The following is a 17011-nucleotide window of genomic DNA, read 5'->3' on the forward strand; positions in this document are numbered from 1 at the left end:
GTTGATATTTGGCTCTGTTGACTAATGAGTTTGCCGACCACTGCCCTAGGCGATATCTGACCTGTGTTTAATTTGCCAGTTCCAGGTGGATATTAATCGATTCAGCTGTTCCTTCTCTCCGCTCTGTGATAAGGCGCAGGGCTTGTCCACGTATTTGCGCTTCTTTGTCTCCTTCTGGACAGACTTTCTAGGCCCCCGGGGTCGGAGAGGCTGGAGTTTTGGTGTTCCTGGATTCGTAGCTGGGGAAGCTCATCCCTGGGGGTTGTGGTTGTAGGATCCTGGGAGATATCCGAGGTTCCCTGTTGAAGGTAAGGCTGGGCTTCAGATCACTGCCACTCTCCCCTTCAAGATGGCACGGTTTCCGTGGCAGAGCTAGCTGCTCTCGGAGAGATTTCAGCAGCAGTAGAGGCTGCCTGGCCAGGTGAGCCTGGTCTGGCAGTCCCCAACAATTCCTTGGAATATAACTGTCCCTCACTAACAAATACAGACACTACCACACATCCACACACTCTCCTTTCGTTCTTTCACTCACACACTATCTTGCAGCTTGCAGTCCCATCAGCAGCCATCTTGGATCTCTCCAGAGTGTGTTCTCTAACCATATTGCTATCTATATCTATTTCCAGATGAACAAAAAGGAAGCTTACTTATGATATTTCAAAGTATTTTTGAGAGCAAGGCTGGACGGAGGGGGACAGTTTAGGAAGCTGTTACATCAGTCTCATCTGACATTGAAGTTTGGACTGTACTGAAAAAGAATGTACAGCTTGCTAATTAGTCATGAAATAAATTTTGTATCTGATTATATTTTGAAGGTATGAGTTTGCTTCCCAGGTTGTGGCAGGGTTAATAGATTAGAGAGTCCTGATAGAAGGCAAAGTTCATATGCCTTCCTAGTGTATAGCCCATGTATGTTAATACTTTTATTCTTTATAAATCCTGTCTCGTTTTCTAAACGGTTCTACAGTTACTCCCTACTTGAAGATTTCTTTTCTGATTATACCATCTTTTGAGTAAGACTTTCAAATCTAGAGGGGTAGAGGCATTTTCTTTCTGGGGTTTGTGTGATTATTCCACTCAGGCAGGTTGACACTTGGCCTCCCTACGATAATGTTAGGCCAAGATGTAGTACACGGTACGTGACCACTGATGTGTCTTCAAATTTATTTTTGTTCTCAATTTCAAATTACAATAATAGCAGTAGTTCTCTGCAAGGAAAAATAAAGGTTGGTATTTTTCCATAATTTTGGGGAAACTTCATTATGAATATGGTAGGTATGAGCATCAGCCTTTCACCTTCAGGAGGATGATGGAAACAAGGCAATGAGGGGTTCCCAGAAGGACCCTCAAATATGACAGTAACTATTCAGATAGCCTGGTTTGCATGTAGCAGCACCTAGGACTATGCAACTCTTTCACTCTCCATGGTCTTCTTTTTATTTTCTTTTTTTTAAATAAATCTTTATTGTTCAGATTATTACAGTTATTCCTATTTTTCCCCCCATAGCTCCCCTCCACCCAGTTCCCACCCCACCCTCTGTCCTTACCCTCCCCCCCCACTGTCCTCATCCATAGGTGTATGATTTTTGTCTAGTCTCTTCCCCCCACACCCCCTTCCCCCCATGAATTGTCAGTCCACTCCTTTTCTATGCCCCTGATTCTATTATATTCACCAGTTTATTCTGTTCATCAGATTTTTTATTCACTTGATTTTTAGATTCACTTGTTGATAGATACGTATTTGTTGTCACTTTGTTATTCATAATTTTTATCTATACCTTCTTCTTCCTCTTCTTAAAGAATACCTTTCAGCATTTCATATAATACTGGTTTGGCGGTGATGAACTCTTTTAGCTTTTTCTTATCTGTGAAGCTCTTTATCTGACCTTCAATTCTAAATGATAGCTTTGCTAGGTAGAGTAATCTTGGTTGTAGGTTCTTGCTATTCATTACTTTGAATATTTCTTGCCACTCCCGTCTGGCCTGCATAGTTTCTGTTGAGAAATCATCTGATAGTCATATGGGTACTCCCTTGTAGGTAACTGTTTTTCCCTTGCTGCTTTTAAGATTCTGTCTTTTGCCCTTGGCATTTTAATTATGATGTGTCTTGGTGTGGTGCTCTTTGGATTTCTTTTATTTGGGGTTCTCTGCACTTCCTGGACTTGTAAGTCTAGTTCTTTCACCAGGTAGGGGAAGTTTTCTGTCATTATTTCTTCAAATAGGTTTTCAATATCTTGCTCTATTTCTTCTTCTGGCACCCCCATAATTTGGATGTTGGTACACTTGAAGTTGTCCCAGAGGCTCCTTACACTATCTTCATATTTTTGGATTCTTTTTTTGTTTCTGGTTGGGTGTTATTTGCTTCTTCGTATTTCAAATATTTGACTTGATTCTTGGGATCCTCTAGTCTGCTGTTGGATCTCTGTATATTATTCTTTATTTCAGTCAGTGTATGCTTAATTTCTAGTTGGTCCTTTTTCATATCCTTAAGGGTCTCACTAAATTTCTCAGAGGTTTCTAGAAGATTCTTGAGTAACTATATAACAGTGGCTTTGAACTTTATATCCAGTAGTTTGCTTTCCTCCATTTCTGTCATTTGTGACCTGTTTCTTTGTCTCCGCATTTTGGCTGCTTCCCTGTGTTGATAGCGTGGCTTTGTGTGCTAGGTGTCCTATAGGGCCCAGTGGCTCAGCCTCCCCAATTACCTGAGGTGGAGTCCCTTGATGCACTCCTTTGTGGGCTGTGTGCACAGTCTTGTTGTCGTTACGCCTTGATTGTTATTGGTATCACTGGGAGGAATTGACCTCCAGGCCAATTGGCTCTGAGGATCAGTTGTGTCTACGATGGGAGAACTTCTTTGCTGGAGACACCCTTATGGGGCAAGACTTGCTTCAGTGGGGCTTTGACACTCACTGAGTCTTCCCCCTGAGTGTGCCTCCTATGGATGTGAAGAGTTGTAATCTGGATGGTCTCACTCTGACCACTGGGTACTCTGGCTCTTAGATCTCCAAGGAGGTGCAAAGTCAGCCACTGCCTGAGGCCACCCAGCAGGAGCTACAGAGAGATCTTCAGATTCCTCCTCTTTGTTTTGGGTTTGAAGGTGCCCAGATGAGGCCCAGCTGTGAAGCAATGCAAGCTGCTGTCCAGCTTTGGGCCTTCTTTTGGGGGCTCTGAGGATCTCTGACCCAGCTGCAGTATGTTAGGTTTTAGATTGCAAAGGGCCAGGCCATTCATATGCAAAAGCCTCTGCGCACAGCTTGGGTGGGTTTGTAAATTGGGTGGGGCGGGGTCTCAGGGAATCACCAGGGCGGAGCAAACAGCAATGGCTGACCATCAGCCCTGCCCCGATGAGGTCCCTGGCTCTCTGTGTCCCACAGCACCGTGCAGGAACAATGATTGCTGCAAGCACCTCTGAGAAAAAGCCGCCCTTGTGTTCCGGCCCAATGCCAGACAGTCCAGTTTCTCCCTGTATGAGTCTGGGTACCCAGAGTCCTGCCCGGAACTGGAGTTCAGAGCAGTCAGGAGCTTGTGTCTCCTGCCCGATTGAAAAAGACAACAGCGTACTCAGTTGCCAGCCCTTTTCCATGCGAGCCTCCGTACCTCCACACTTCACTTCTGCTCCTTTGCACCCCCTCCGAGTCTCAGTGCGCTTTTCTCTTTTCTTCTAGTTGTATAATTTCCACTCAGCCAGCCTTCCCGTGGTTCTGGATGATATCCATTTTGTCTTTTAGTTGTAGTTTTGAAGTGGTTGTGCAAGGCAGCAAGTTCAGTTGTTTACCTATGCCGCCATCTTGGTTTCTCTCTCTTCTTTTTCTTTTCTTGCTGTAAAAGTGAAGAGTGATAAAACTGGAATAATGGTTGAACATTCCCAATTGTAGACCTGTTATAATTGAGGTGAGCACATATAGGAAACTTTTTAGCATTTCTATACATATCTGAACACTTACTTCTATATACTTCCCTACAGAACCCTCTCTAACTTCCACCCTAACAATATTGGTGTGAAGTGGATTAAAGCATACCAAGATAGAACTCCAGAAAGACAAATGGAAAACACACAGGATGGAACCCTGGGGGACTGGTTCAAGGTCACAGTGAGTATCCTGACAAAATGCAAGAAATGTGTAAGAGGCAGATCAAGGGGAGTTGTGTTGATCTCATATAAAGATGCTAGGAACTTTAAGATCAGGAGGAATTAACATCTTTGATTATCCAAAGGTCAGGTTCAGAGAAGCAGTAAAAAGGGAACAGAGTGACTGAAGGAAGGTCAACTACAGGCAAAGGTAGAAACTACTGCCAAGGAGATGGAGCAACTCCTCACTAGATGTCTCCATTTGATTTTCTAAAGGTTTTTTTTTTTTTTTTTTTGTTGTGTGTGTGTGTGTGTGTGTGTGTGTGTGTGTGTGTGTGTTTTATCAGAGAGACAGGTAGGGTCTTTAATAGGTAGGATCTTCCCTGGAGCCTTATTAAAGGAAGCTCATTTTAAGCATCTAAATTTGATTATTTGGAAGGTAAATATTGGAATAGAGAAAAAGGATAATTAGAAAATCCATCTGGCAAAAAAAAACAACAACAAAAAATAAATAAATAAATAAAAACACGTTGAAGTCATGTTAATGGTCCCTACTTTAAAGTCTTTTAAAGTTTGGTAGGAGGTCAGAATGAAACACTATGTTGGGCTATTCTCTAGCCTTATTTCCATGTTGTCTCTCCTCTCTCCCACCCCTTCCCCTTGTCTCATCCTTAGGTCCCTTATGGGATAAAATATGACAGGACATGGCTAATGAATTCAATCCAGAGCCATTGCAGTGTCCCCTTCACTCCAGTGGATGTAAGAGGGATGGTAAAGCCAGATGAGGAGGCTCAGGGAAGGGGGGAGAGATGTGGATCAGCTAGGGCCAGAGGCCACTGACATTATTGCTGTTGCTTTTAATCCATGTAGTTCCACTATGTTAAACACCTGGCCCACTTCTTTGTCCAGGATGCTAGTGCTGCCTCTGCATTGAAGGATATAAACTGCAAGATTTGTGATGAGGAGAACCAAAAGGTATATGTTGAAGATACTCTCTGAACACAGGCCAGAGGCTACTAACCTTCTTTGGTATTAGAGTTTCGGGTGCTTATCCCACCTCTTCTTCTTGCAGATATTTGTCTTTGTTAATAGTTCTTCTGTACCCTACTCTGTGTGCAATAAGTTGGAGCCAGAAAAAATGGAGCAGCTAAAGGTAATGTAGACATAAGGCATGTTGTGTGCCCACACTCAGACCCACGTCTTCCTCCTTCAGTCCCCAATTTCCCTATCACCACAATAACCTCATAGCAGCTCTCTTCATCTCCCTCTGCAGCTGACCATAAGCAAACGTTATGATGTTTCTCAGAAAGCTCTTGACCTTCATAAGCTCCGCTTTGACCCAGGTACAGCTAATATTAGTAATTCTAGGGGAGGTGAAGACAGAGGAATCTGCCTGAGAGGGAGACCTAGAAATGGTAATGAGGGAGGTGCTGGTCCTGGAACCCTCAACCTTCTGATTCCCTACTCTTGGTTCCCTGAAGACTTACTGGGCCATGATATTATTATAATCCTAAATCGAAGAAACTGCATGGCTGCCACCTTGCAGATCATCAAAAAGGATTTCCCTGAGGTGAGGCCTTAGACCCAGTGCTGGTGTTACAGTAGGGGGTGGAACAGATGGGACAGTGGGCAGATTTGTCTCTCAGGTCCTAGATGGTAAACATCACTCTAACTCTTCTTCCCCAAAGCTGTTGTCCCTGAATTTATGTAAGAACAAACTGTGCCAGCTGGATGGCCTGTCTGAGATTATGCAGATTGCCCCCACAATCAAGATCCTGAACCTTGCAAAAAATCAGGTGAGAAGAGGGAGCCAGGTCAAAGTTGGGTTGAGAATGGGTGGTAGTGGTCATCAGAGTGATGACAGGAGGGATGCAAAAGTACCTGTGGGAGAGAGAGGGGGTTGTGGGTGCAGGAGCCCAGATGTACTCTTTTCCTGATATTTCTTTTCCAATTTCCCCCATATTTCTCAGCTAAAGTCAGCCTGGGAGTTGGACAAGATAAAAGGGCTGAAGCTCGAAGAGCTGTGGCTGGAAGGGAACCCCTTGTGCAGTACCTTCCCAAACCAGCCCACTTACATAAGGTTGGTGAAACCATTGTTACCCTTTTTCGGAGAGATCTTTCCTCCACCCCCTAAGAACCAAATTATCCCTGACTCTGTCCCTCTGCAAGACATAGAACCTCTAGTCCTCTGGGAGGACCACAGGCCCTGCCCTCTTATTTCTCATTGTATGCAACTCTCACCTGAGCTTGGAAGTCTCCTTTCCTGCCATAACCGGTTCGGCTCAGTGGATAGAGCGTCGGCCTGTGGACTGAAGGGTCCCGGGTTCGATTCCGGTCAAGGGCATGTACCTTGGTTGCGGGCACATACCCAGTAGGGAGTGTGCAGGAGGCAGCTGATCGATGTTTCTAACTCTCTATCCCTCTCCCTTCCTCTCTGTAAAAAAAAATCAATAAAATATATATATTTTAAAAAGTCTCCTTTCCTTTCTCTGACCTGATCACCTCATGTGGAGTTTGTTTTCCACTTCTCTGCACCCACCATTCTCTAGCATGCCCTCCCAAGAGTGTGCTCCAGGAAACAGGACTCTCCTTCATCACAAGAACCAAGGGTGTCCAGTCTTGAGACAGATGCTGGTTCCTTGCATTAAGAAGGATCTTCTAGCCCAGGGCCTCATGTTCAGACAGGGCTTCTTGCTTCTTAGATGATATAGAGTATCCCTATCCTATTCTGGGAAGAACCTTCTACAATCCCACACTGACATGAGGACTTTCCCACCCCATGCTGTTGCCAATTCCCACAGAGGGCTGCTGTCATGGCATCCATTCCTCTGGCCCAATGCCAGGAGCTGGGCTCTCCTTGGGAGAATCCAGAGTTCCCTAGATAAAGGGCCAGAAATTAGCAGAGGGCCTCTTGAAGAAGCAGTGGAAAGCTGAGGGCAGAGAGGGTTGAGAAAGAAAGTCCTCTCAAGGACACGACCCCTTCCTCCACACTTCCTGCCTAATCATTCAGAGGAGCCCTGGGTAATATGATATGAATAGGATTCCTTAGGCAGGGAACCAACTAAGACAGGTACAGGTGCACAGGGGCCATGAGGAGAGAAGGTGGTGATCACAAGATGGGGCCACAGACCCCCAACCCTAAGTTCAGCTGGGGCCTGACCCTTCTGGAAAGGTCTCCTGATCCCATGGCTGCTGTGTTTCCCATGCCCAGTTCATATTAATCTCTCATAGGTGACAAAGGCTCAGCCAGCATCTTCTGGCCCTCAGGCCAACAGGTGCATGTTTTCCATTCCTACCTGGAGACCCAGGGCCAGCCAGGGGCAGATGAAGGAAAGGGCTGCTGCAGGGGAGCCATGTCCCTTTTCTTCTCTCTTCTTCCCTGACCCACCCCCACTGCCAGGGCAGAGCTTCTTTCCCTTCCCTTTACTTTTCTCTTTATCCTGTGCCTCTACTCTTCTGTGTCTTCCCAATCTCTGCTCCTATTTTCACTCTTTCTGTCTTCATCCTTCTCCCTTCCACTCCCTGTCTCCTAATCCCTCCCTCCATCACCCCCTTGCCCTAGGGTCCTGGGCCATCCCTGGGGCATGTCCTGTTCATGGCAGGATGCTGGATCCCCAGTGAGGTGGCAGAGCCCTGGGCCCCCACTCCATTCCCTCTTCTCTCTGGAGCCATCAGTGGTGGCCTGGAAGAAGGAAAGGGAGGCAGGGAGGGAGAAGGAGCTCTGGAGTCTGGAATCCAAATGCTGAGGGTTGTGGCACTGAGGAAGGAGGCAGGGCCTTCTAGGCAGGAGTTAACCAGGAGGATGGAGAGGGAGGGAGGGATAGAGGGAAAAGGTGAGGGATGCAGGAAAGAAGGGAGGTAATATGAATGTGAAGGTGTGGAGAGAGGTGAGGAGACTGTGTTTCAGAGATTCCATATGGCAGATGGTCAGTGCTCGGCAGGGAAGTAGACCCAGAAGCCTTGAAATGTGAGGCTGAGGCGGGCAAAGGGGATTCTGGGTGGGCAGAACACCCGTCTCTGTTCATTACATCAGTGTTTTAAGTAAATGGAAGCATTGCAACCCAAACTATCAACCACTTCTTTCTTTTTGCATTTGGACAGCGCCATCAGGAAATACTTCCCCAAGTTGTTACGCTTGGTAAGTGCCTACATTCATCATCTCTTACTTACATTGACAACCTCCACACCTGCCCTCAAGCCCTTTGTGTCTTGCTTAGATTACATGTTTGCATCAGAGCCTTCTCCATTGTGGGGGACATGGATTTCTAAAAAAGACATGAATATCTCTGCAAAACTGTATACACACACAGAGAGAAAGAGAGCCAGGGAGAGAGGGAACGAGGGCAGGAGGGAGGAAAAGTGAAAGAGGGAGAAACACACACACACACACACACACACACACACACACACACACGTTGAATAAAACAGTAGAGACTTCCAGAACCTCATGATGCAGACACCCACTGGAATCTTGCCCATGGAATTTCCAGGTCCTTTTCACCCTTGACCTCTGATCTTCACCATTTCCTGCGTCCATCCTTTCCCTTAATCACCCAGGACCACCTCCCTATACTGCTAACTTATTCCTCCCTTCTTCAGGATGGCCAGGATTTACCTCCACCAACTGTAATTGACATTGTAGACATGGACATAATAAAACCCTGTAAGGTGAGAACAGATCAAGCATGATTGGGGTGTAACAAGGGATGCTTTGTCTACCTACATATTTTGAAGTCGTCTTTTGATTCCAGGAAAGCTTTAAAGGACCTCAGACCCTAAAGAATCTAGTCTTTCAATTCCTGCTTCAGTAAGTATCCCTGGGATCATGAAGCAAAGGAGGACTGGGACAGGAAAGGCTACACAACACAGGTCTGCTCGTGGGTTAATAGAAGCTTTCAAGGCCCCTTGGTGAGCCCAAATCTGAGAGAGAGCCTGTTCCCCTTTCCCCCACAGATATTACTTGATTTATGATTCTGAAGACCGAGAGAGTCTCCTCAGCGCTTACCACGAGGAGGCCTGCTTCTCCCTGACTGTTGCCTTCAACTCCGAAGACCCAGCCCTGTGAGTATCACAGCTCAGACTCTGATCCTGGGCCATGTTGCTCCCCAGCAGACATAGACCAGCTCTTGGAAACACCTACCCTGTCTGGACCACCACTTCCTGTTTCTCTTTTTCCCCTAGAAGCAGCTTGTGCAAGTACTTAAAGGATAACAGGAATATGAAGGAAGTCAAGGATTCTGGTAATTGCATGATATGAAATCAGTATAGGAAAGGGGGTGTAAAGGGGGCAATCATAGTAGCCAAGGGCCCAACCCTCCCTTCTCGTTCCTCCACAGACCTGCGGGTTCAGCTACTGAAACATACAAAGTGTGAGATTGTGAACTCCCTCTGTGTGTTCCCCAAAACTCAGCATGACCTTAACTCCTATGTGGTAGACCTGTGGGCCCACACGGTGAGCACCTGTTTTCTCTCTCCTGCAGACCAAGAAAGTCAGAGGTGGGTAGGAGGTTTAGAAGGATACTGAGAGCCCTAATAACTATTCTCTCCTTTCAGGAAATTATGCTCTGTTTTTCTGTCAGTGGGGTTTTTAAGGAAGGTGAGTGTATGTAGAGTTCACTCCCCAGATCCCCCACTACTCTCTTTCCCTAACTGGACTTACTCCCAAACTTTCCCCTGCTTCCCAGGTTACTCCCTTCCCTTCCCTTCTCTTTCCTTCTCTTCCCTTCCCTTCTCTTTCCTTCTCTTCCCTTCCCTTCCTTCCCCTTTCCTTTCTTTCCCCCTCCCCTTCCCTTCCCTTTCTCCCACACCTACCTTGCCCCCAACCTATTGTGTTCTGACATGCATCCATGCCTTTTTATCTCAACACAGCTTAGATATTAGAGACTCAACCTGTAGAGTTTTATAGCTTTCATCTCAGTTCTTTACTCTGTGACATAGGACCCAATATCAGACGGTTCCATTTTCTCATTTGCAAAATGGGCTAGTAATATCCTTTTCTAGGAATGCTTTAAAAAGTGAATCAAGTGAACATGTGTTTTTCAGAAGATGTGACACGTTAGGGGTCCTATTACTGGGAGTTGATTATCTCTATTGTTGTCTTCTCAGTCCTTGAAACTCCCTCCTGAGTCACAGTGAAATACTGTCCTGATCTGGTTCCCATCAGGGTGCTGCAAGAGTATCGGTTAAGTCCCTGATTGGGGAATGCTGCTTGTGTGAAAAGTATGTACAACTCTAAGAGGGGTTACTTTTTTGTTGTTATTGAAGTGGAAGGAAAGTCTCAAGGGTCTGTCCATGCCTTCACCCGGACCTTCATCTTGTCTTCTGGCAGCAATTCCAGGTAAGTGCTGTGTTGTGGGTACAACATGGGAATGAACACCCATCCCAGCCTAATTCCCGTGGTGTAGGAATATGGTGGTGCAGCCTGGAACTTTTCTCAGTATTGTGGAAAGCCAACAGGTAGATCCAAAGAAAGGTATAGGTTAGTGGTTAAGACTGTGAGCTCTGGAATCAGAATACCATATTCTTTTCTGATCTCAATACTCAATAGCAGACTAGAGTGACTTTGGTGAAGATGTAAGACCTTAGTGACTCATTGTCCCCTTCTGAAAATGGGAATTAGAGCATCCATTCCTTGGGCTGCTGTAAAGGGTAAATGCATTAGTACTAAATCTAAAAACTGAGTGAAACTGGTCCTCAGAATCATAAATCAATCTATTCAAAGGTGAGTTAGTAGGAGAGGCAGAGGTACCAGGCAAGGAATCTGGGGGGCAGGCACAGTTGGGGTATAGAAGGAAACTGGTTTCTGAGTGGCAGTGGGGGCAGGATCATTTTTGGGAGTCTGAGGGCCCATCTTTCTTCCAGTATGTGCATCGTGAACGATATATTGACTGTGGGGAATGCCAGGATAGAAGAAACCCAAAGTGCACTCTCCATTCCAGTACCTACACCCACCTTTAGCTCCCTGTCTACCCTGTCCCAGGAACAGCAAGAAATGGTGCAGGTTTTCTCCACCCAGTCTGGGATAAGCCTCCAGTGGTCTCAGAAGTGAGTGCTGGGAATCTATGGGAATAAGAGAGAGCTGGGAGGGCAAAGGAATGGATAATGGTAACTTGTTAATTTGTAAAAATAATTATTTGGATGTGCTTTCAAAAAGAGCTCATAAAGCATGTATATTAATTTTATTTTGATATCCTATATAATAAAAGCTTAATATGCTAAGTGTCCAGTTGACCAGCCAGCAGTTCAACCAATCAAAGTGTAATATGCTAATGATACTCTAAGGCCGCTCAACCATTTGCTATGATGTGCACTGACCACCAGGGGGCAGACGCTCTGACCAGTAGGTTAGCTTGCTGCTGGGGTCCAGCCCAATGAGCCAGATGGGCCGGCTGAGTGAGAGCGGCCGGCTGAGCGAGAAGGGCCGGATACTCCCTGGAGCCCTCCTGTGGTCCCTCCCCAGCTGGCCAACCTCCCGTGTCTCTCCCTGGCCCCGATCTTGCACTGCTGTGGTCCCTCAGCCTGGCCTGCACCCTCTCGCAATCCGAGACACCTCGGGGGATGTCGGAGAGCTGGTTTCAGCCTGATCTCACAGGGGGAGCCCCACTCAGCCAGAAGCCAGGCTCACGACTGGTGAGTACAATAGTGGTGGCGGGAGCCTCTCCCACTTCCGTGGCAGTGCTAAGGATGTCCAACTGCCATCTTAGGCCCACTACCCCCAGGGACATCCCCCAAGGGCTCCTGGACTGCAAGAGGGTTTAGGCTGGGCTGAGGAATCCCTCCCCACCAGGTTTCATGCACCGGGCCTCTAGTATGTAAATTATTTTTAAAAATATATTGTTCAGATGACATGAACTTGTATATACAGTATATAATCCTAAGGAAAACATTAAAATTTTATAATTAATAAGCAAGTTCAGCATGATTTCAGGATAGAAGATCAATACATAAAAATCAGTTATATTTCTGTACACCAGTAATGAACAATCCGATAAGGGGTTAATCTCCAAAATATATAGAGTACTCATACAACTTAACAAAAGGAAAACAATCCTATTTTAAAATGGGCAAAGGACCTAAATATATACTTCTCTAAAGTGGACAGACAGAAGGCCAAGAGACATATGAAAAAATACTCTAAGTCACTAATCACAGATGCAAATTAAAATGACAATGTGCTATCACCTCACACCTGTCAGAATGGTTATCATCAACAAACAACAAGTGTTGGCAAGATGTAGAGAAAAGGTGGGAATGCAGACTGATGCAGACACTGTGGAAAACAGTATGGAGTTTCTTTGAAAATTTTAAAATGGAACTCCCATTTGACCCAGTGACCCACTTCTAGGAATATATCCTAAGAAATCAGAAACACCAATCAGAATATATGCATGCTATGTTCATACCAGCACAATTTACAATAGGTAAGATTTGAAAACAGCCCAAGTGCCCATCAGCAAATGAGTGGATAAAAAAAGTTGTGGTACATTTTCACAATGGAATACTAGGCTGCTGTAGAAAAGAAAGAACTCTTACCATTTGCAACAGCGTGGATGGATCGGGAGTATTATGCTAAGCAAAATAAGCCAGTCAGAGAAAGATAAGTATCACATGATCTCACTCATATGTAGAATCTAGTGAACAAAATAAACTGAAGAACAAAATAGATCCAGAGATTGAGAAGCATGAAACAGACTATCAAACCCCAGAGGGAAGGCAGGGGAGGGTGGGTAGGTAGGAAGAGATCAACCAAAGAACTTGTATGCATATATGCATTACCCATGGACACAGACAATAGGATGGTGAAGACAAGGGGTGGGCTAGAGGTGGTCAATGGGAGGAAAAAGGAAACATATGTAATATAACAACAAAGAGTAAAAAAAGGAAAACATTTTCATTTATAATAACATCAAAAATAACATATTAAAGAACAAATTTAACAAAAAATGTATACTACAAAATTTGCAAAACATTGTTGAAATAAATTTTAAAAGACCTAAATAAGTAGAAAGATATTCCATGTTTCTGGATCAGAAGAATTAATAGTAAGATTGCAATACTCCCCAAATTTATATACACATTCAATGCAATTATGTCAAAATCCCAGCTGGTTTCTTTGTACAACTGATAAGTTAATTCTAAAATTCATAGGAAAATGCAGTAGACCCAGAATAGACACAATAATCTTCAAAAAGAATAAAGATGACTCATAACTTCCCTATTTCGAAACAGTACAAAGCTACAGCAATCAATACCATGTGGTACTGGCTAAGGATAGACATATAGACCAATGGAATAGAATTAGAATCTACACACACACACACACACACACACACACACACACACCTCACCATTATGGATAATTGATTTTCAGCCAGGGTGGCAAAAATATTCAATGAATAATGAATAGTTCTTTCAGTAACTGATTCAGGGACAACAGGATACACACTCACAAAAGAATTAATTTGTACCTCTATCTCATATACAAATACAAATCAAAAGTTATAGCTAACACTATAAAAATCTTAGAAGAAAATATTGGGTTAAGTTCTTTTTTATCTTGAATTAGGCAACAGATTCTGACATCTGATGCTAAAAGCACAAACAAAAAAATTAAAATTAAATCAATTGTACTTCATCAAAACTTAAAATTTTGCATCAAAGGACACTAACAAAATGAAAAGACAACACACAGAATCAGAGATGATATTTTCAAATCATATACCTGACAAGGGATGTGTATCCAGGATATATATTTAAAAAGCCTCTTAGAATTCAAAAATGAAAAGGCAAATAACTCAATTAAAATGAACAAAGATCTCAAAAATAAAATAAAATGAACAAAGATCTCAATAGACATTTATCCAAAACTGACCAAAAGGCAAATGAAAAGATACTTAACATCATTAGTCATTTGCAAAATGCAAAACAAAAATATAATGAGATACTATTTAACACATATTAGGATGGCTATAAATGTTGGCAAAAATGTGGAAAAACTGGAACCCTCATATTTTGTTGGTGGGAATGGAAAATGTTATAGCCACTAAGGAAAACAGTTTGAAAGGTCCTCAAAATGTTAAACATGACCCTAACTGGTTTGGCCCAGTGGATAGAACATTGGCCTTCAGACTGAAGGGTCCCCAGTTCGATTTCAGTCAAGGGCATGTACTTTGGTTCCGGGCACATCCCCAGTTGGGGGTGTGCAGGAGGCAGCTGATCAATGTTTCTCATTGATGTTTCTAACTCTCTATCCTTCTCCCTTCCTCTCTGTAAAAAAAAAAAAAAAATCAATAGAATATATTTTTTTAAAATGTTAAACATGCATTTACCCTATGAGTCAGCAATTCCACTCATCTATCTTATATAATAAAGAGGTAATATGCAAATTGACCATCACACCTTTGCATAAGATGGCCATCCCCATATGGTCATAAGATGGCCACCACAAGATGGCCGGTAGGGGAGGGCAGTTGTGGGCAATCAGGCCGTCAGGGGAGGGCAGTTGGGGGCAACCAGGCCTGCAGGGGAGGGCAGTTGGGGATAACCAGGCCTGCAGGGGAGCAGTTAGGCTTCAATCAGGCTGGCAGGGGAATGGTTAGGGGCAATCAGGCAGGCAGGCAGGCGAGCAGTTGGGAGCCAGCATTCCTGGATTATGAGAGGGATGTCCCAGATTAGAGAGGGTGCAGACTGGGCTGAGGGACACCCCCACACACACAGTGCACGAATTTCGTGCACCGGGCCTCTGGTATACAGTATATATAAAAGCCTAATATGCAAATTGTTCCCACTGGAGTTCAACTGGGAGACCTATCGCTTGCTATGATGTGCACTGACCACCAGGGGGTGGTGCAGAATGAAGGAAAGCCCCAGCTGGCATCTGGCAGCTGGGGAAGGGAGGCCCTGGCCAGCAGCTGGAAGGCTCCAATTGGCCCTGATCCCTGGCCAGGCCTAGGGACCCTACCTCTGCATGAATTTCATGCATCGGGCCTCTAGTGAATATATATCAAGATAATTGAAAACATACGTTCACACAAAAATTGTATGCAAATATTCACAGCAGCATTCTTCTTTTTTCAAAATATATTTTTATTGATTTCAGAGAGGATGGGAGAGGGAGAGAGAGACAGAAACATCAATTATGAGAGAGAATCATGGATTGGCTGCCTCCTGCATGCCCCACACCAGGGATGGAGCCCACAACCCAGGCATGTGCTCGGGAATCCAACTGTGACCTGGTTCAGAGGTCAACACTCAACCACTGAGCCATGCTGGCCAGGCTCACAGCAGCATTATTCTTAACAGCCAAAATGTGGAAACAACCTAAATGTCCATCAATTTAGTAAAGGATAAATAAAATGTGGTATATCTACACAATGGAATATTGTTCAATAATAAAATAGAATGAAGTTCTGATACCTGTCATAACATGGATGAACCTTGATACTATTATGTTAAGTGAAAGAGGCAGACACAAAAGACCATGTATTATATATGGTAAGCCCATTTACATGAAATACCCAAATAAGAAAATGCATGTAGTCAGGTAGCAGATTAATGGTTACTAGGGTCTGGGGAAATGGGGGACTAGAGAGTGACTGCTAGTGGGTAAGGAGTTTTATTTACGGCGATAAGAATGCCTTGGTGTTAGATTCAGAGTTCTGATTATTGCAAAATATTGTGACTATACTAGAAAATTACTGAATTGTGGATGTTTCACCTTAAAATGATGAACACTACAGTGTGTACATTATAAACTAATTTAAAATGATTTGGAAATTTGTATTTTAAAATTTACATTTGTTATTTTCTTGAACATCTTTCTTTATCAATATACTGTATAGTAAGCTCCCTTGATCTTTTGAACATCTCTGTTTTTCATTCTAGTGGGAACGAATGCTAGTGACAGACGTTTTGGTTTTCACTAGGTCTTTCTTCCTCATTACACATAGTGCTCATTCTGGTACATGTATCCCAGCATAGATTTACTGGCATAGGTTTAGTGGTGGCATTGCATGGTCGGTGTGTCTGTACTGTGGTACTGATGGAGATCACTCGATCTTCTCCCACTCCAGGTGCCTTCAGGACAATGAGTGGGACTACATCAAAGCTGCTCAGGTCTTCGCTACGCTCAAGGTGAGGTCTGGGTATCAAGTGGGTTAAAGATAGATGTTTCTGGGCCTCGGGGGAGTCCAAGAAGGTGGAGGCTGGTGCCCTGGACTAAAACTCAGGGCACCAGCATAGATTTACAGGGAGCTGGCTCTTCTGACACCCTGACTCCTCCTCTCCAGACTCAGGGCAAGATCCCAGAGGAGGTCTTCAAACAAATCCCTTAAAAAGACCTCTTGGTGTCATCTTTGTCTTCATCCACATTATTTCTCTTTTCTGCTGCCTAAAGCCATACATATGACTTGGGCTGGAGGCCTGGCTGACCAAGAAGCCAAAGTTACCTAACCACCTGAACTGCCATTTGTTCTATTTATTCTTCCCATTCATGATCACTGTGGTTGTGTGTGTTTTTTTCTTTTTCATAATAAAGAGTGATGTTACACATTGTATGTTATGTGTCTTGGATCTCTCTTCCTGTGCCCAACCATGAGCAATGGGTCCAGGACTGAAAGGCCCTTCCCTCTCCATCCCCAGCTCCCCCATTCACTCTGGCAGTCTCTAGCAGACACATCAGGCTTGACTACATAGGCAGTTTCTCAATAGATACTAATGAGAATGGACACATAGTGCTTCCAGAGATTGGCCTTTGGAGACAGTGTGACTTAGTCATATGCTTTACCTAGTTGCCCACAGAAGCAGGCACGGGTCCTGGCACAAAGGGATTTTGCAAGGAATGCCTAATACAACATGTATGAACCATTACGCTAACTGAAAGAAATAAGTTACAAAGGACCATATAATGTATTATTCCACTTATATGAAACATTCAAAGTA

General features: G+C 44.2%; 1 protein-coding gene across 1 annotated transcript; it reads left to right on the plus strand.

The window, feature by feature from the left end:
- The first annotated feature begins 1110 nt into the window (after positions 1-1110).
- LOC103302189 (nuclear RNA export factor 2-like) lies at positions 1111-16404 on the plus strand. Its single transcript, XM_054719158.1, is given in 22 exon segments — positions 1111-1135; positions 1227-1289; positions 1292-1320; positions 4008-4094; positions 4748-4831; positions 4943-5047; positions 5145-5225; positions 5346-5415; positions 5554-5642; positions 5761-5868; positions 6043-6152; positions 8174-8210; positions 8672-8740; positions 8824-8879; positions 9026-9133; positions 9254-9312; positions 9409-9524; positions 9626-9668; positions 10337-10409; positions 10934-11116; positions 16144-16204; positions 16360-16404. Coding segments are annotated over 22 exon segments (1701 nt in total).
- The last annotated feature ends 607 nt before the right edge of the window (positions 16405-17011 follow it).

The sequence above is a fragment of the Eptesicus fuscus genome, chromosome 1, assembly GCF_027574615.1.
Source record: "Eptesicus fuscus isolate TK198812 chromosome 1, DD_ASM_mEF_20220401, whole genome shotgun sequence".
Taxonomy (NCBI): Eukaryota; Metazoa; Chordata; class Mammalia; order Chiroptera; family Vespertilionidae; genus Eptesicus; species Eptesicus fuscus.